We start from the raw sequence: 20,806 nt of genomic DNA on the forward strand, positions 1-20,806 counted from the left end.
TTACATAATAAGATTCACATTCTCGACATGGTTTACGAAGGTGTAAATGGATTGACCGTTAACAGGTCCAAGCCCTTGAATTTCAACTCTGTTGGTAGACTTTCTCTCTATATCCAAGTAAAACAAGTAGAACGGATTCGACAAGATGGCCGGAGCAAACACAACTTCAGTGGTTCCATTAATCATCCCAACAATGTAAACTTTAGTCTCCGCAACTAGCTCCTTCCACATAGGCGGAAAAATGTGAACATGTCTTGACCAAATATGTTTTTCGATATCATCTATAACCCATAACTCTAAGCTTTCAGCAGTTCCATCCATGAAAGTGGTTGGTTGAAAACACATTCCTCCTAATTTACCCTTGTAATTTATTAAAGTTAATGTAGGAAACACAAAATGTTGGTTCCTGATAAAGTTGAACTTCTCCTCCTTAACATTAAAGCAAACTAACATATAGTCTCTAGACTCATAATCCCGAGAAAAGTAGTATAACGTCCCTTCTATGCAAATCTCCCTAGGATAAGGGTAGTGGTCTACAGAACACTCAAGCATTCTCCATTCAAGTTTGCTAGTTCCTAGTGTGAGAACTTGAAACTCGCCAGCTTTACCCGAAAAGGGCTTTTCAAGAACGGTCATGCACAATACCTTATATTCTTTTCCTATTGGATCATACCCTAAATAGGTTACAACATGACACCTCCTCGATCTCACTCTGGGTAGATATTTGAATTGTCTTGAGCCTAGGTTACAAATCATCATCCTTTCCTTGCTATGACCTAAAGCCCACTCATCTCTCGTACACAACAATCCACGAACAGGGACACAAACTCGAAAGGGGAGAGGTTTAGGGACATTCATATGACTATCGACAACAACTACACGGTTGGAATTCATGTTGTGCCCAGGTGAAGAGAAGAAATACCACGTACCCTCAGCTTGAAAAGTTAAAAGTAGACGTGGGCGAGCAGACGACCTCTTTAGGAACACATCGGTGAAAAATGGGTCGCGAAGAAGAGAGTTCCAGTTGTTGGCAACGCATCGTGACTTGGCCACAGATTTGGCAGGCAGTCTGGAGAGTATTTCGACAATGAGATCAGTTGGCAGCTGCGTACGAGACTTTTTTACTAACCCATCCGTTGAAGATATGGTTAGGGGAGCCTCATCACTGGAGAGGTGCTCCTTCAGTTTTTTATTGGCGGACATTGAAATCCTTTTGAGCTTGTACCAATAGACAAACACAACAGCCACCTATGGTTTATATATGGTCTTCCAAGATTTTACAAAACCCTTAACTACAGTCCACTAGATTTACATGACAGCTGCCACCTTTTGGATTCTTTTCTATTTCTATTTGTTTTTGTCTTCATCTCTTTTGTAATCTAATCTTTTTTTTCCTATACATTCCTTTTGTAGTATCTTTATTATTATATATAAAGATTATTATCCATAATGGGTAGTAATTTTATACATAGATATGTACACTTTATACATATATTTATACATAGATATATACTCAATCATACCATTGCTTTTCTGCCATTATATATATATATATATATATATATTGGGTTAAATATTTATTTTTATTTTAAGTATTTACCCCCAAAACAGTATAGACCGTATGTGTTTTTATTTCATCGATCAAATATTTTAACCCAAAAACTGAAAAAAAATATTTTGAAAACAATATAAACGGCAAAATAACGGTTGTACGCTAGTAAGAATTTATATTATACTTATTTAAACGAACTATTTTCTGGCAGAAAGAGTTTCCATCCTCTTTACAAAAATATGTTGATAATTAAGTAAAAAACATAAATTCGTATGGCCAATACAGAATCAGAGAAAGATATACACCTCGTGGATATGAGTGGAGAGAATTACTTTGACAAAATCTTAACCGGATTAATTTGTTAGAAATGTAAAAATGTTAGGTCGACCATTTTGAAGAGATGTGATTAAGTGTATGCTTCACAAAAGAAATGCAAAGTAATGTCCCAAAAAAGAGCATGTACACAGAAACGAGACAAAGATGAAAGTAATCAAAGTAGTTATAACAAAGTCATTTATAATAACTGAACAATGGGAAAAAACTCTGATAAAACAACGACTGTCTGAAGAGTCCATGATATTTTACTCATGAGATATATTAGGAGGAAAAATAATTGCATTGATCTTAAGTTCTTGTTTTATTATTTTTTAACAACTTACATAATAAGATTCACGTTCTCAACATGGTTTAAGAAGATGTAAATGTTTTGACCTATAATAGGTCCAAGCCCTTGAATTCCAACTCTTTTGATAGAGTTCCTCTCCATATCCAAGTGAAATATGTAGAACGGATCAGACAAGACGTTCGGAGAAAACACAACTTCACTTGTTCCATTAATCATCCCAACAACGTAAACTTTAGTCTCCGCAACTAGCCCCTTCCACATTGGTGGCAGTATGTGAACATGCCTTGACCATGTCTGTTCTTCAATGTCATCTATAACCCATAACTCAAAGCTTTCAACTCTTCCATCCATAAAAAAATTTGATTCACGATCACGACAAATTCCTCCTAATTTACCCTTGTAATTTATTAAAGTTGTCGGAAACCCAAAATCTTTGTTCTTGATAAAGTTGAACTTCTCCTGCTTAACATTAAAGCAAACCAACATAATGTTTCTAGACTCATGATCTGTAGCTAAGTAATATAATATCCCTTCGATGCAAATCTCCTCAGGATAAGGGTAATGGTGTACTGAACATACAAGCATTCTCCATTTCAGTTCGCCAGTTCCAAGTGTGAGAACTTGATACTCTTCTACTTTAACAAAAAGGGACTTCCACGAATTGTCATGCACAATACTTTATATCAGGGGCGGATCTAGAAAATTTGTTCAATGGGGGCAAAAATATAGTAAAAAAACTATCAAATACTAAATTATAAAAGACATAAAATTGTCATGTAAAAATTTTAAAACATCTTCCAAAACCACTCAGACGCTCATTTAACAATTGAAACCTTTTTACCACATTTTCATTTGTGACAGATTCAAATAATTAAAAACAAAAAAAATGTTATTAATTAAAAATTTAGAAAATTTTGAATTTATAGACTTATATTTTAAAATTTATTAATTTTAAATTTTTGAATTATGTAACAAACTTCCATAAAAGCTTAACCATAGAATAAACATATAAACAATTATCACTGCAAAAACTAATATAGTCATGTATAACATAAAAACCTATATAATGTTTTCCAGGAAACATAGTTATAAGCTTGAACTGATTAAATAAAATTAACTGACTAAAAAATAATGCTTATATAATAGAAACGATTGTAAAAAAACAGGAAAATAAACTCACAAATTGATAGTTGTTGATTTGTTGTCACACAAAAAAACCAAATGACTAAAGAAGAAGAAAATAACAAAAAATTAGGTCTAGATTAGTAAGTCTTTAATTTATATATTAATATATATTTTTTTGGTACATGGATTAATGGGCTTTCCAAGAAAAATGATGAAAAGTAGTTTTTTTGGTGGGGACAGATTTTGTTTTCTAATAATATTTAATAATTTTTTAATAATTTTTTTTTCGTTTTTTTGCTGGTGGCAGCTGTCCCCACCACATTGGCTGTGGGTCCGCCCCTGCGAGTTTATATTGTTGTTCTATTGGATCATATCCTACATAGGTTATAACATGACGCCTCCTCGATCTCACTTTGGGTAAAGATTTGAACTGTCATGTGCTAGGGTTGCATATCATCATCCTTGCGTCCTTCCTACCACTTAAAACCCACTCATCTTTCGTACACAGCAATCCACAAACAGGGACACAAACTCGAAAGGTGTAATCTTTAGGGATACTCATATGTCTATTGACAACTACAATATTAGAATTGTTGTGTCCAGGTGATGAGAAGAAAGACCACTTACCCTCAGCTTGAAAAGTTAAAAGGAGACATAGCCGAGCAGAAGACCGCTTCAGGAACATGTTGGTGAAATATGGGTTATGGTAAAGAGAGTTCCAGTTCTTTGACACGCAACGAAACCTCGCAGCGGATTTCGCAGGTAGTCTGGAGAGTATTTGGAACATGAGATCAATTGGCAACGTACCAGAGTTGTCTCCTAACCCATCCTTTGAAGATATGGTAAGGTGAGTACTCTCGTCACTGGAGACGTGCTCCTTTCGTTTTTTCATGGCGGACATTGAAACCCTTTTGAGTACCAATAGATAAACACAACAGCCACCCTATATAGTTTATATATATGGTCTTTAAGGATTTTATAAACGAAACCTTACGGGCCACTAAACTATCACAATTGCCACCTTTTGGTTATATGTTTTATATCTAGCACTATTTTTTGCTTATCTTTTTTGTAACATTAATTATCTTCTTTTTCTTTAATTTTCTTTTGCAGCAACGTTATTATTATTTTATGAGAAAAAAGATTATTAGCTATAGTTAGGTAATAATTTCATTTATATATTATTGCCTAGTTATACAGTTGATTTCGCGCCTTTTTATATATTTCCAAAATATTAATTTTTTAAAAAAAATTTGAGTATCTTGCAAAATTATCAAATTATTTCCCGCGAAAAGTGAATTATGTTATAGTAAAAGTACTAAAATTGAAAAAAGAAATAATTAGAAAATGATATCTTCTATGTTTTATAAAGTGTCTTTACTTTTTTCTTGATTGTCATTTTAAATTTTTAATGTGATATATAGTCTCATTTTAGATTTTTAATTTGATAGTATTATAAACAGTAACATTATTCATTTAAGGATTAATTGGAAAAGTAGTACATTTTAAAAACATAATTATAAAACTAATACATATACTATTTATAATTAGGAAAGTAGTACATTTTCACTATTTGATACTATTTCAATGACTTTTAAGGACTCTGAAAACAGCTTATTTACGAATATGCCATTAGAATAATTATATAATATAATTTGTACATCATATTTTCTGTACAGTTGTACAAAAATATATTTATGTACAATAATAAAAATACTATATAATATTATATGTACAACTTATAAGTGTACAATTGTACATAAATATTCATATTTATGTACACTTTTTCTAGCTATATGAATAAAAATGTATAAATTTTTATATTTCCGTACAATCAATAAACTGTACGTATACATCTGTACAGTTAATCAGATGTACATATACGTTTGTACATATATTAAACTGTACAAATACGTCTGTACACATAATAAATTGTACAAATACGTCTGTACACATATTAAATTGTACAAATACGTCTGTACATATATGTTTGTACATATACTAAACTGTACAAATACGTCTGTACACATACTAAATTATACAAATAAATATATAAATATGAAATTTATTTAAAATTAATTTAGCAAAATGCATATCAAATTAAAGAGAAAAAAACATGGATTTTTATGTATCAAAAAAGTTTTAAAAACCAAAGTTATAATCCCTAATATTTTAATTATTAAAAATTTGGGGGTGATGATAATAAAAAAAATATTTAAAAAAATAATTAAAAAAAAAAAGAAAAAAAAAATTGAGAGAAAAAAAAAAAATTCCCTTTTGTCATTTTCCCTCTTCTTCTTTATCTCTATTCACTACAAAAAAAAAGTTGGCTTACATCATTTATTTTTAATATTTGTATTAGTTATGAGTGATGTAAAAAAAATCTACATCACTTAAACAAATGATTCTAAAAATGCCGATGCAAATAATTTACATCAGTTAATTAATAACTGATGTTAATATATAAAAAATTTACATCGATTATTATAATTGATATGAATATGTGTCATTTAAAAAAAATGATGTTAAGTCTTACGTCAATTTAATTAAATGATGTTAGTATTAGTATCGATTAAAATAATTGATGTAAATTATTTATATCAGTTATAAATAGCCGTTTCTATAATTAACATAATTAATTTAAAAATAATTAAACAAATAAATTAATTTCGACTAGAAAACAAATATTATTTTAAATATTATTTACTATTATTAATATATAGCTGGTAAACAAGATTTTACCAAGATTTTGTTTTTTAAAAAACAACGTTGCAATATCTTGTAAAATCTATTCGAGTTTTTACAAAATACATGAAATGAACAAATAAATCTTCTTTTACAACAGAAAATCACAACTGAGTTTTAGTTTCTTCATCTTCCTTCTTTTCCATGCTTTTTGCTTCCATTAGTTTTTTTTCTTCTTGAAGACTTGTGATCCATTGGATGATATCATTGCACTTGAAGTTTCGCTCCATAGAATTTTGGTTAAAAAAAAAGGATTAACTATTTGAAAACTAATAGAAATTTTTGGTGAGAATCAAAATTATCATTTGTAAGTAGATTTAGGATAAAATGATAGAATACCTTTATTTTATGCTTCTCCAAACTGTGCAGGAAAACACACGGTCCCAAACAATCAGTTAAATGCATCTTTAAACTGATTTTGGGCTGATCTTAGAATTTTTCACCATAGATTGCAGAGAATAGAAGAAGAAGAAGAAGAATGAATGATGATTAAGAAAAGCAGAAAAACAAAGAAACACCTCACTTTTTAAAAGGTTAAGAATTCAACAAGATATCAAAAATTAAATTGAAGATATTCTAACATAGAAAAAAAAAGATGGTGGGCGTAGAAGAAGGGATTGTGGGTGAGAAAAAATAATAATTAATTATTTGATTTTGAGGTAAAATCAGAATTAATAATAATAATATGGTTATTTATTTTAAAAATAATAAAAATTTAGCGTCATTATAACAATTAAATCCAATTAGTTTTTTTAAAATAATTAAAATACTTAAAATTAGCATCACATTAGATTGATGTAAATTTTGTATCATTTTAAAAAGTGATATCAATAAAATTAAGTGAATACATCGATTATTTTAATTGATTTAAATACATATTCTAAATCAATTTTTTTTAAGTGATACAAACTAATACAAATTTGAATCAATTTGAATTAACTGATGCTAAACAAGTTAATCAACACATCATTTATTACATTTGATGTTAAATTATTTAATTGGTGTCATTTGCTAATAAGTAATTTAAACTACTATCAATAATATTTGTGATGCTATTTAATTGATGTAAGCCAACCTTTTTTTTGTAGTGATTTCACATAATCTCTATCTCACATTGTAGGTCCTACGACTACTTTCTTAATTTTGAATAGTGTATGTATTATCTTTACAATTATGTTTTTAAAATGTACTAAAATTCCAATACACCCTTCATTTAAAGTATATAAATCTTTTCTTTTTTTGCTACGAAAAAGTATAAGTATATAAATCTTATAAATTTGGGTTTTAGTTCATTCCAATATAATTGGTAGTTTATTAAAAAATTAAAGGTATTATTATCACATCTCAAGAAATTAAGAATTAATACAGCAAAGCTGGATTAGAAGTTTCACTTATGTTTATTTTTGTAGGTGGTTGCGAATCATATATCAACAATATTAATGATGGTTTAAATGGAAATGGATGTGTCGATTACCGGGTTGTAATAAGATATTATCTATTGGGTCACTAATTAAGTTCAACGACATTGTCACATTGGACATGTTCATACAAATTAAAACGTTGTTCTAGTGTATTAGTAAGCACTAAGCCGTAACTTGGCTAAATTAGGATGTATATATACATTGTAGAACAAGCAACCCCTATTCATTTTGTTGGCAATGTAGAGCCCATAATGAAACTATAGAACCCTTCATAACGTGTCTGTAACTTGGCTAAACATTCTTCCACAAAATATATGCAGTACTACTTCGCATATCTCATTTATATAACTAAATAAACTGATTATAGCGATTAGTGCTAGTGTGTCAAACTAGTGGTGGAGATGTCAATTAAATCCAACTAAAAAACTTGTCGCGTTTAGGTAAGCCAGCAGATTATGTTGAGAAAGTGTTATAAGACAACATACTTGCATTAATACACTACAAACAAATAAAGGCTTCTTAATTCGTCAAAAAAGCCGAATACAAAGTCATCATCACTCTCTTCTTTCACCTCCTGATCCTAAAGATGACTCATCACAAGGAGAACAAAATAACTAAACCAGTAAATATTAGCAGTAATTACAATTATGAGGATAGTAAATACGTATAGTAATTTGGTAAAATGGTTAAAGGAGAGAAGAATAAAATACCTTCTTTTTCTCTTCAGTTGTTGTTGCTAGTAGCAACTTGCTACATACATAAAATTACGTGCGTGCATGCGTGCGTGGTCACTATTTATTAGGGTTTTTGAACTTGACGGGGGATTATATTTTGAATAGGCACGTGAGTATCATGTGCGGCCCAGACAAAATTCGGGACTGGGATTTAATGGTCCAGTTAACACACATTAACTAAAGTATTTCCTTGCAATTTCTTTTATCTTTATTGGGTATTTAAAGCCCAATCAAAAGCCCAATTGTGCAACGAGAAGACAACACACCCGAATCGTCGTCACCACTCCCCACCGCACCGTTCCCTTATCCATTTGGCTGACGCAAAATCGTATCGGGAACCTAAAATCTCCAGAAAACCATGTCTCCTCCTCCTCCTCCTGCTGTAGTCACTGAATCCGCCGATGGACAACCTGATCAACCACCGGCTGCTTCTGCTACCATTGCTGAAGAACTCGAGGAGAAGCTTCAGGTGAGTGAGTCTTCTTTAGACGGTTTTACATTTCTTTGTCACGATTTTTGCTTCTTAGCCTCACGCTGGAGGAATTTTTACAGACCGATGAACCGATTGTAGAAGATGTTAAAGATGATGAAGACGATGATGATGACGATGATGAAGAAGAGGAAGACGGCGACGCTCAAGGTGATTCTTCCTTCTTTTTAGCCATTTCATCACATTTCAATTTCTATCTCACCCTCCTAGTAAGTTTCTTGATACTACTTAAGAAATGGCGAATTGTGTTTGAGTTTCAATCTTCACTTCTTGCGTCACATCCCTAAAATGGACTGAATAGTTATTTAGGAATTGTGGATTCTAAGCTGAAGTAGTTTTTGTTAACGTATCGAGGTTTGGGAGGTGAATCATTTGATAGATTTATAGATTTACTCAACAGAACTTAGTGTAGTAGTAGATCACTATATGTTTATAACAAAGTGAATCGTTCTTCAAATTGAATGAAGTTTGGTTATTGCAGGTGTAAGTGGGAGTTCAAAGCAGAGTAGAAGTGAAAAGAAGAGTAGGAAGGCCATGTTGAAGCTCGGAATGAAACCAGTCACGGGTGTTAGCAGAGTGACCATCAAAAGAACCAAAAACGTAACTCAACAACCGTTCTCTGTTTTCTCTCTTAGTTAAGAATATTTCTGCGTGTAAGATTCTAATGATACAATACAATAATGTTGCCAGGTACTGTTCTTCATCTCAAAACCCGATGTCTTCAAAAGCCCGCATTCAGAAACCTATGTTATATTCGGTGAGGCCAAGATCGAGGACTTGAGCTCTCAGCTTCAAACGCAAGCTGCTCAACAGTTCAGGATGCCTGAAATGGGAGCCACATCTCAGAGAGCAGAGGCATCAACAGCCACAGTAGAAGCACAGGTGGAAGAAGATGAAGAGGAAATTGATGAGACCGGTGTGGAGGCTCGTGACATTGACTTGGTCATGACTCAGGCTGGAGTTTCACGTAGCAAAGCGGTTAAGGCACTCAAGGGTCACGATGGAGACATTGTAAGTGCAATAATGGAACTCACTACTTAAGAGTCAAGCAATAATGAGTCTCTCTGCTTCATTCACTTGCAGACTGTTTTCAATTACTTTTGGAGTTGTCAGAAAATCGGATCATTGTTGTCCTTTCGGGTATCTAGTCCCATCTGTTTGTTATGACTCTTATGCAGTAAAGGTTTGAGAAACTTCCTGATTTTAGGATTAGGATACATATCTTCTAACAAATAGACAAAGTTATTGGTCATCATACTAACTTGTAAATAACGTTCGAGCAGAGGACATAAGCATAGACGTCCTAACTCCTAAAATCATTTTCTGTTTCTCTTGACTGCATGTTGAATTCGGCGAGATTCCCGCTGTTTTAAACACAGAGTTTTCTAGAATGGATTCTTATAAGTTCCTTTTTTCCGAGGACTTGCGGCTTCAGCCATACTTCAAAACTTAGCACTAGACCTTAATTGGTTCTCGTTTCGCACTGAACATGATCAGTGAAGAATACAAGATTATGACAAAATATTCCCGCATCTTTATATTTCATTTTTCGTGTTATTATCTTTTTGCAAATTAAAGATATATTTAGGAGGTGTATTCAAAGTGAAATTTCAAGTGATTTGTAAAAAGTTTACAAATTCTGTGTTATTCAATCATGGATTTTTAAAAGTCTTATGAAATCCACTATTATTTAACTAATTATTTTAAAATCCACCTTAAAATCCGCTGTTATTGAAAACAGTTTGTGGATTTGATTTTAAATGATTTCAAAGGATTTCAGAGGATTTCATGAAACTTCTTTAATTAAAAATACAAGAATCCAAATCTCAAAGTTTTATGTGGGATTTGAAAGAATTTTACATAAATTATATGAAGTTCCCTAAAATCATCAAAATCTCAATAAAATTCAAATCTCTTAAAATGTTACTTCCAATACACCCCCCTTACTTTTCGTAGTAACCATACATTTATAAAAATTCATAATCTGGTGAGTGATGCGAGTCCATGCATTTCCTTTGCGAGTGAGTTTAGATATATTTTGTAAATGACTTTTTGTAGAACATTAAAAGAGCGATTCTACTACTAAAAACTAGACCATATTTTGAAATCAGTAATACCACTTTACGCAGTTTCATCCCCTATCATACACAACACACGTTTTCATAAATGGCGTTCATGTTGTTCCACAAATCCTTTTTATTTATACTAACAAGCTTCATTAGAGGATCGAATTACTTCTTGCCCACGAGAGTTCCACTACTCAATCATCCTTGAGGACATGTTCCCAGTCCGAGGCTGGGCTCTCGTAGCCTTTTCCGGATGTAGATGGTTCTGTTTCGCCAGCGCATGTCTCTATCGGAGAATTTTCAGGTACTGTTAACATCGAAGCTGACCAGAGATGATCACACATTCGTTGCTGGTCATTGTCTGAATCTGAATCCATATCCAAGTTGTTGAGAGATTTCTGCACTTGCTCAGCTTCCCTGCGTTTCAGTATCTGGAATCTATTCATCACGTCACCCACGTGACTGCTTCTGCCAATAATAGCCATCTCCGCTTCTGGATTCTCCTCCTGGTCACCGATATTGGTCTCTGGGCAGTTTTGAGTCTTGAGTTTGCGATTTGTTTCCTGCTGCTTCAGAATCTGAAACCGGTCCATAACATCAATGTCTGAATCTGGGTTCTTCTGAGACTTGAGTTTGCGCTCTATTTCTTGATGCTTAAGAATCTGGAACTGGTCTATAACATCATTATGTTCGTTCTCTGTAGTGGATGCAGGGAATTCCTGTCGTGTCGCATCTGGTATCTTTCCAGAGGTTGCAGCATCATCAGGCCTTACGTTTCCATGAATGGTGTGTTCGAAACCACCAGTAAAGCTTTTGGACATAAGCGATAATACCGCATCCACATGATCTGAGTTGAATCTAGAGCTTTGTGGTGCGTCATGACTCATTGTTACTACATTGTCCCCACAATTGCTTCCATGTTTGATGATCGATCCAGTTGTCTCCTGCTCTTCATTCGCAGAGTTCATGATGGGAACCGATTTCTGAGGGTTAAGAGAAGGTTCCTGCATAAAGGTTTCTGCATCTGCAGAGATCTCTGGGAAAAGAAAGCAAGAACATGAACGGTTAAAGAATAGGTACAGATGTGCTCCAAAAATAAATTGCAAAATGATGTGCAAGGTAAGTATTTCTAATTGATCTATAATCGGGTTAAATCCGATCCATAAAAGAACTACCACGTGCCATTCTCAGAGAACGAAACAAAAGTGGTCGACTACAGATGATTTACATAAATTCGTAAAGGACCCGAGAGAAACAGCATACTGATCGGCAATCTCTACTGTCATTTTTAGTGTTTAACTGCATGTGGATCTGTTATAAGTACTTAAAAATAGCAGTAGCATCGATGACTGGGTTGTGGAAAAATGCACTTGCAATGCAGCTCTAGTCACTAAAAATTTCAAACAGATGAGACTGTTACTTTGAAAGTTACCAACCTTTATCGTTAAATCTAAGATTACCAATCTCGTTCTTGATCTGATGATACCGAGCCATGCAAGTTGTGGAACATAAGGCAGCTTCAGTTTCGAGCCAGAGATTCTTGTACAAGAGAGTTTGTGGGTGACTTTCTTCACCATCAGGAAAGTTGGAAGCAAGTATGTTCCTAATACTCTGCAAAGTTAAGACTCATTAGGTAGACTTTAAAAAAGATGCAGATGCACACAAATACTATGTACGTGTAAGGTGTAGATACCTGGGTCATCTCATTCTTATCCACCGGATTTTCGACGCGAAGACTGTCTAGTGGCTTGACATTAGAGCCTTGAAAGCCTTTAACAACTTCCTTTGCAGCCTGAACAAGGACACCGTTAAACAAGAACAAGCAATATGTTTCATTTAACAAAAATTAAATAGGTCTCGAACATGTACAAATAAAGACTTAACCTAGGCTCATAACATGTAAGTACTCTTGTTATCACAAGTAGTGTTCTAGATCACAAATACATATTATCTCACAGAGTATGCAAATTTTTTTTTTCTTAACTTATTAATCACAAAATCCCGGGGGTCAAACAGCAGCATACCTCAGGAAGGTCAACCACGTTTGGACAGGTAACATTCACAGCTTGATTTGGAAGTGACGCTTCCCCTGCAGTTGTCTTATCATCAGTAATTTTCTTCAAGCACTTGGTGAGATTATCTACTACTTTATCAAGGTTCTCAAGTTGCTCCAGCTTCAGCCAGCTTCCATTGTTAAAGCATTCATAAACAAGCACTTCTGACAGATTATGCATAGCATTAACTACGGAAGAAACTCTTGGAGAAGAAGTTGGAGATGGGAAATCTTCTTGATCACATAAGTGCCTTTCAGGTGATCTGCCAGTTGAAACATCATCTGCAATTGATCTACTACTCAAATCGAGACCCAGATCTGTCAACAATCTGGTCTTCTTATCTCTATTCATTATATCAAATGTTTGTCCCTGGAGCCTACAAGGCTTTTGGTTGGCGGGAACATCTTCACTAGGTTGATTAGTACTACCTTCAAAAGGGAGTTTATAGTTGACAGCCGATTGAGCATTCTCACTATCCACTTTCACTGCACCACGTGAGTCACTTCCCATAGAAAACATCGTCGGAGCTGAAGGTCCCTCAGAAGACACCACGAAGTGGCTCCAAGATCGAGGCTCGTCACAGTTTAAATCTTCAATTTCATTCTTCAAGGAGCTCTCAGAAACACCATTATCACTGTCCGCAACCAAGGTATAAGGCCTCTGACAAAAGGAGGAGACACCACTACCTTCCAGTTTATCCGTAATCAGTGACACCGAGGATTTGATATCAGATGGTAGCGGGTGGGAAGATTGTGGACTTCTCGAACCTTGCGAGCCAACTATCCGATTGTGAAGATCTGGATTCTCGGGTGAAGGCTTGACATGACCAGTAGCTTCACCATATCCAAGCAGCACATCAAAGTTAACTGGTTCAATCGAAGAACCATGCAAGCTGGATTGAGCTCCAGCAATATTCTCAGGTGCATGACTATAAACATCACTGTTGCTAGGGAATGATCTTCCATCTCCTAAATGAATCCCAGTCTGACTTCCATCAAAGACAGCTTGTGTTTTCAAATTTGACATTGGCAAAGATGATTTACAATCTGTAACACATAGGTTAGGCTCCACATGAAAACCAGGTGCAAGATTCATAGTTTCAGGTCTTCTATCCGAGCCAGGATAGTAATATCCAGGACGTTTCTCATCAAGAGTATTGCTAGAGGAGTACACACCAGAAGACGTGATAGGCGTAAAGAATGGTTCCTGAGAATTTAGGATAAGCATATCTGCATAAGAAGACACAGGAGCTAACGTAGGTGAGTTATAGGTAGGCAACAAGCTCAAACGTTGCCTCTCCGAGAAATTCTCAGTGGGATGTGACACAAAATCAGATGATGATTCCCTTGAAGAGTAAAATCCACTCGGTGATAACATGTCTTTAGAAGAATCTTCACCCATGCGACCATAATTTCCTGCAAATACATCCGTTTGAATTAAAACAAAGAACTAAAAAAAAAAACACAAATCAATCAGAACCAACAATCCAATACACACTAAAACCAGTAATACAAGACCATGATCATATCCTAGTGAAAATTTTAAAATCGAACTTAGCTATCAGTACAAAGATCAAACCCAAACGAATCAAAACAGTCTCATCAAACCCACAATTCGAAACCATCGCAGTACCGTTAAACCCCAAACTTGTTTCCAAAAAAGGGAATTCAAATCATACCAGGTCGATTATTGTCAGCGTAAAACGATGAAGAAGGCGTATGAGAGCGAGAAATTTCACGATACGATGGGTTATTCGACCAATCAACCGGCGATCGTTGATAAGAGCCATGATATATCATCGGATCAAACACTTCTTGGGTTGGATCATAGGATTCAACAGGATTCCTTGGCAGAAACGGCGGCGCAGAAGCTGGAGGATGCGGAGACGGAGAAGCTAGCCAAAACGGGTACGGTACTCCGGAGAAACCTCCATAGCCAAATCCATCGGCCATCGTTTTCTCACCAAACAAAACGAGGAGAGACTGGTGAAGAAGAAGAACAAAGTTTTACTGCAGCTGAGTGTTAAGAATGTCAAAGTTTATCGGGATTAGCTCTTAATGGGCCTTTTAATGGTCTAAAAGGAGAGCCCTATAATAAGATTTGTAATTATCTAAACAATTAATTAAAGAAAAAAAATCATAACTAACTTTGTAGTTGTTTAATTATCATCACAGATGAATATAAAATGCAGATAAATACCGGAATGATTAAAATATATCAATTCTAGATCATTATTCATTTGATATATTTTCCTAATCTTATAAGATTACATTTTATTTTTTCACAATTTTAGACCGTGCGCCACTTATTTTGAGCATTCACATATTTGGTCTCCCACGTAAACAAAAACGCCAATCCAACTTCATTCTAAAACATAAAACGCTTAACATAGTAAAATACATAACCACAAACAAAGGCAAAGAGTTGAGGTGATTAAAACCTGTACAACAAGATGTTTCATCATATACAAATTTTCCAGAATATGACAAAGCACATTCAATCTAGTAGGAGAATCTGTGAATTTCCACAGATACTTGGCAGAGTGGCCTTACGGCTTTCGAACATTACCTTTTAGAGACGTTGAGCAAGAAACTTGGCCAAAGAATCAACAGGCTTGGCTGAGTCCATATTCCCTATTTCCCGTGACCGGATTTTGATTCTGGCAAGATAATCAGCTGCAATCCAAGCAAAACTCAGCATCACGGCATGAGTAGACGACTCATCTGGATCTTGCAGCTCCAAAGACTTCGTCACCCACTTGGGATGGTAAGTGACATGATACCAAGCTGAAGCCTTCTTCTCATACAAGATGTTTTTTTCCTCATCGCTGAGATTTTCATGGTCAGGGATTGTTTCCTCAAATACTTTTCTGAACTCTTTCTTTAGGGAATTATAAGAATGCTTCAATCTTTCTTTCAGATCCCCTTGTTTCTTACTTGTGTATTTAGGCATGGACCAGATATGCCCCGTCACAATCTCTTCCTCTTTCTGAACCTTGTATTGCCCGAGAAGACCAATGAGCTGCCCGTCGTAAGAACATTTGTGACGCCATGCCTCGGGGATCAAATCTGCAAATCCTGGTATTTCAAGATCAGTGTCATAAGGGATATCACTTAGGTCTGGGTTTTCCTCTGAGGAAGCTTCTGCATCTTCATCATAAACTTCTTTTACCCTTCTGTAAAGCCGACCCAAGATTTTGTTTGACTTGTAAGTTTGGTAGTCTTCTTTTCCCATGAAATCTGGGTAGAGTTTTGGTTTTAGATGGAAGGGTATTGACACGATTTTCCCAGTCTTTGGGAAATCAACTGCAGTGGCAGCTAATTCTGCCAGTAGCAAACAATCTTCGTCCATGGCTCCATACTCACTTCTATCAGCATGGACGACGTGTGCATTGCAAATTGTACCCAAACTCTCATTTGCCATGTTTCTTGCAAAGAAATCTATTATATCCTGTAACAAAAATAGAACAATTACCCAAGAATTGTTATGCAGGTGACAAGAAAATAAATCAAACAAAGAAATCATAACTAGATTGACAGACGCTAGCAGCACGATAATGCACTTGATAATAACTAAACCGTCACAGTTAGGCATGCCGAAAACTCAAATCAGAATCAACAATATATATGACAAAAATTTATTATATGTCATCATCTTAGCTCCTGCAGACTGGACACAGTATGCTGTTAATAACCCATACCATGCAATCTAAGAGCTCAGAAGAAAGCACAAATAATCGCTACAAGAATGCAAAAACAAACAATCCAGCACTTTCAGAAAAATCAGAGAGATATACTGGAATCACCTATCCATCTTATCTTAAGTGTCATCATTTCAGCTTAAACGGAATAAAAGTGGGAAGTAGAAAATTGACCTGGTGGTTGACAGCACGGCCTAAACTCTTCGCTTCAGCTGCATCATAATGCATGGCCGGAAAGCTTTTTTGGCTGGGAGGGACGAGTTTCTGATCCCAAGCCACAAAGTACAGGTCCCCGTCAAGGTCACTGCCAGAAGCTTCGTTTGTATGGGGCCTATCACCTTTCTGAGGGAAAATGAGGCAGTCATACATGTGATGAAGCTGGGGTACATCAACAGCTTCTAAAATCCTTACATCCCCTGGGTGAAGACAAGGATTTTTAGCAACGGCTACATAGCCTTTAACTACTTGCAGATCTGTTTTAGTCTCCTTAAAACGAGACCCATGTTTAGAGAAACAATTTTTTATAGACGGTTTTGAGACTTGGATAAAGCATTTGCCTTCTTCAAGTATCCCTGCTTCGTCAAGGCAACCCATTAGCCACCTTCCTGAAGTAACAAAAATGCGAGATTTTTCTCTGAGATCCCAGAGTTGTGCAATTCTGACTGAAGACAACATTCCACGTAGATGTGGCTCAGTTTTTGGTTTGAAACCTGCACTTAGCATGATAGCTGCAGTGTTTCCCTGTTCAGCACATGATGCTGTGAGAACTTCAAATGCCACATCTGTATCATCAAGGATGCGGTTCAGTTTACAGAGCATGGATTCCTGCATAGCCCAGAATATTTCATCCGGAACACCTAGTACAGAAAGAAGAGTAATTATCTGGCGATTTAAGAATCCAGGTTGAAACCTCGTCCAGGAACAGATCTCCAAGATGGTATGGTTGGAATTGAACTTCTTCATACTGTCTCGAAGGGCTAGACGGATTCCATCACCTTTTGATGGCCAACGAGCAACAACTCCTTTGAAACCTGCGTAACGTATCTGATAAGCACAAGGGGTGCAGTGCACATCCAACCTAAGTTTCTCCATGACTTCGTCAGCGAGGTCAGGTGTGATTATACCAATTCCATCAGAGAAAACATACCCATTTCTCTCAATTTCTGGAAGCTCGGTGTCAACCTCGTGAAGCATGACATCTACAGTGGCATATGTGGAGGAGAAGCACAGGCCCATCCTAGCAGCACATTTTGCCACATTCTTGTCTTTGAACTTCCCCATCCATGTTTTTATATCTGACACTCTTGTTTTCCCGTCTTCAGCAAAGAACCATGCAGAGCTGTCTCTCAGTTGATTGGCTGAGAATGCGAGAAAACTGTATTTTCTACCACATAGCATAAACCCGTCGGTTAATATGTTCTTCACTCTTTTGAAAATGTACGTCTTCTGGGAGAAAGAGCTTGATGTCAGATCCTTGACAATAGGAGCAACAAAGTAAGAGAGAACATTCGAATTTATGGTCTGCATACTTTCATCCATGAAAGTAACGCGCAAAAATCTTTCAGCAACAGCTTTGTATTTTCTGAGTACCCTGTTGGGGAGCTCAACTTCTGGGGGTAAGCAATAGGCTCTGGTTGGGGTAATCACTAGTCTTCTGATCTCAGAGATATCCTCAGATTTTTCATGACTCCCTAAAAGCTTTGGATTTTTCAGAATCCATTCGTGAACAAGCTTCAACCTCTTGTACGCATCAAAAACTGGTCGTTTATAGGTACAGAGATGCTTGAGAGAAGCTACATTGACATCCTTGGGTTGGTTTCTTAGAAGATCAAAGAAACGTTCAGTCAACTGAAACTGGTTAAAAACCCCTCTGTGCAATACCGAATTTACTAGGAACATAATCTCAAAGGAGATTCCTTCCCTGTGATGAATGCAGAAGAAATGATCTGACACAGGCTCCCCAAAACACGGCTCATCACGGATCCGAGGAGGCCACCTCACACGTTCCTCTTGCACCCTCCGCATCCTTAGATAATCTAACGCTGTTGTCAATTTCTTATCATAGCGAGGAGATATGAGCACTCGATATGAAAGGCATCGACCAATTGCCCCAACTTGAGTAAAATCAGTGGTACGGATCCAAGGGTCATCATCATCCAAGAGATCAAAAGGTACAGTTTCGTATATATCATCATCAGCAGTTCTGTACCAGACACGGGGAGACGAAGCCAACTGCAAAAGAAGCACAAAGCCATGCGAGTTCCTATACTGCCTGAATGTTTGTATGTCTCTCACCAATGACTCCAACTTATAATCACACTTTATCACAGCATGCATCACTGCGTCCTTGAAAGCGAATGCAGTGCTCTTGCTGAAGCAAAACTTGCAAGTGTTGTCAAAAGGATCTACCAGGAAATTGACCCCGTCAGCTCTCCAAGAAACAAGAAACTCATCCCGGGAAACCAAGGTCCCAATCTCAAGTGAAACGCCAGTCATCTTATAAGGTGTAGTCGTCCTTCTTCTCTGGTTAAGGGTATACGGGTTCTTAGGCCCCAAGCTGACTTTTAATGGCTGGCCATCCAAGATGAGCTTGCATTGCCCTGCAGCATCCATGGCATGATTTGTTGATTCGGAAAGTGCGAAATGGACAAATGCATGAGGCTCCACTTTCTTGTAATCATCAATTCTGGGGATATTTGATGTGTCGGCGATTTCAAAATTAGGATAAGACCCAGGGGGAGTCCAAGAATTCTTTAATCTGCATCGCCAAACAAGTCCTACTTCATCTTCAAGGTAATCTGTAAGTTGTTTTGCAGTAGTGGACTCCCCAAATCCACCAATGCTTACTTGTGTCACAACCGAGTTCGTTATGTTTCCCTCTGACCCCATTCTCCTGTAAAATAGAAAATAAAAACAGTCATGCCACTTCAAAAAATCTAAAGAGAAGCTTCCAAGGAATAACCCACTAGCTTTAGAAATCATGATAAGGCATATTAGTAACAGCAGAGAATTTTCTAAGTCTCCAGTAATCAGAAAACCGAAAAACAAAACTAAAATCGAATCGATTAAGAGACAGTATCGAATCGATGATTCAAACTACAAGTTGATCAACCAAAAAAAACTAGGGATTGAATAAGCTTTGAATCAAACGGGAATAAATACCAAATTAGGCTCTCGATACTGAAGACGATATAGAAGCAATGCAGAGACCGGAGAGAAGATTAGTGAGTAGAGAGAGTGACTTCTTCCGTTTTTAATCTCTCTCCATAGTGACTTTAACTATTCTCCCCAGTAAACGAAAGAGACTGATGAAATCAATGTAGAGAGTGACTGAAGACAGACGAAGGGCTTGTTTGTGCTGCTCACGTGCTAATCGTCTTCTAATGGGCTTTTTAAATTTGGGCCTAATTGTGTTTTGAACCACGCCCTTTCGAGCCTGTTTGTTCAATAAGTATCCGGATGTAATTTGCTTATAGAGAGAGAGACTTATTGGTATATTGGATAAGTTGAATTAGAAGACATTGCTTTTTCTTTTATAAGAAACTTTATATGTTGGTATATTTTTGTGAAATTTTACCATGTTTAAATCAAGGGTTAAGAATAAAAAAATCCCTGATTATAAGAAGGCTCAAGTAATTTTCGTTAGAAATTTAATATTTGTTAAAAGTGTTTATAAAGAAAATCTCAAAATGTCAAGAAATTTTCATTTAAAATGAAGCTTATAAAAAATGCCTCAGAAACTTGAAGTGATATATATTAAAAAAATATTTTATTTTCTAAGCTATCAAACTCATCATAAGATGTTATTTTGATTGGTTATTATTTGCAAAAACTTAATTTTCACTGTTGGCTGTAATTATTCATTTTTTATTTTAATAGATATTAAAATATATTTTATTTTCTAAACTATCAAACTCATCTTCAAATTTGTTTTGATTGGTTATTATTTGGAAAACTTAATTTTCACTGTTGGCTGTAATTATTCATTTTTTATTATAATTGATATTAAAATATATTTTATTTTCTAAACTATCAAACTCATCTTCAAATTTTGTTTTGATTGGTTATTATTTGGAAAAACTTAATTTTCACTGTTGGCTAATAGAATTCACATTTCGGAAAAAAGAATGTGATTTCTAAATTACCATGTATTATACATGGACTTGTGGGTTTTTTAAATAAATAGGCCCCATGGACTTGTAGGTTTTTAAAAATAATAGGCCCATGATTATGAACCTAGATAGATACAATTAGAATAAAGGAGTTCGATATTAAAACATGAAAGTTGGAAGAT

At 35.5% G+C, this 20,806-nt stretch overlaps 5 protein-coding genes across 5 annotated transcripts; 1 reads left to right on the plus strand and 4 right to left on the minus strand.

Annotated features, from left to right (window-relative positions):
* On the minus strand, positions 1-1,203 carry LOC111830717 (F-box protein At3g49450-like). The gene has a single exon (XM_023783394.1). It carries the CDS (start codon positions 1,201-1,203, stop codon positions 1-3), a length of 1,203 nt encoding a protein of 400 aa, XP_023639162.1.
* Positions 1,204-2,207: 1,004 nt separating this feature from the next.
* On the minus strand, positions 2,208-4,203 carry LOC111830718 (F-box protein At3g49450-like). Its single transcript, XM_023783395.1, is given in 3 exon segments — positions 2,208-2,821; positions 2,824-2,861; positions 3,656-4,203. Coding segments are annotated over 3 exon segments (1,200 nt in total).
* Positions 4,204-8,477: 4,274 nt separating this feature from the next.
* Positions 8,478-9,904, plus strand: LOC17886200 (nascent polypeptide-associated complex subunit alpha-like protein 2). The gene is made up of 4 exons (XM_006291749.2): positions 8,478-8,671; positions 8,755-8,842; positions 9,174-9,292; positions 9,383-9,904. The coding sequence occupies exons 1-4, from the start codon at positions 8,561-8,563 to the stop codon at positions 9,731-9,733; spliced, it is 669 nt and encodes a 222-aa protein (XP_006291811.1). The 5' UTR covers positions 8,478-8,560; the 3' UTR covers positions 9,734-9,904.
* Positions 9,905-10,769: 865 nt separating this feature from the next.
* On the minus strand, positions 10,770-14,811 carry LOC17884680. The gene is made up of 5 exons (XM_006292734.2): positions 14,491-14,811; positions 12,783-14,227; positions 12,452-12,550; positions 12,195-12,369; positions 10,770-11,794 (listed from the first exon to the last, which is right to left on the minus strand). Exons 1-5 carry the CDS (start codon positions 14,762-14,764, stop codon positions 10,953-10,955), a joined length of 2,835 nt encoding a protein of 944 aa, XP_006292796.1. The 5' UTR covers positions 14,765-14,811; the 3' UTR covers positions 10,770-10,952.
* Positions 14,812-15,151: 340 nt separating this feature from the next.
* Positions 15,152-19,808, minus strand: LOC17886790 (RNA-dependent RNA polymerase 6). The gene is made up of 3 exons (XM_006290456.2): positions 19,675-19,808; positions 16,687-19,405; positions 15,152-16,262 (listed from the first exon to the last, which is right to left on the minus strand). Exons 2-3 carry the CDS (start codon positions 19,399-19,401, stop codon positions 15,384-15,386), a joined length of 3,594 nt encoding a protein of 1,197 aa, XP_006290518.1. The 5' UTR covers positions 19,402-19,405; positions 19,675-19,808; the 3' UTR covers positions 15,152-15,383.
* Positions 19,809-20,806: the final 998 nt, after the last annotated feature.

Source organism: Capsella rubella, unplaced genomic scaffold, assembly GCF_000375325.1.
Source record: "Capsella rubella cultivar Monte Gargano unplaced genomic scaffold, Caprub1_0 scaffold_5, whole genome shotgun sequence".
Taxonomy (NCBI): domain Eukaryota; kingdom Viridiplantae; phylum Streptophyta; class Magnoliopsida; order Brassicales; family Brassicaceae; genus Capsella; species Capsella rubella.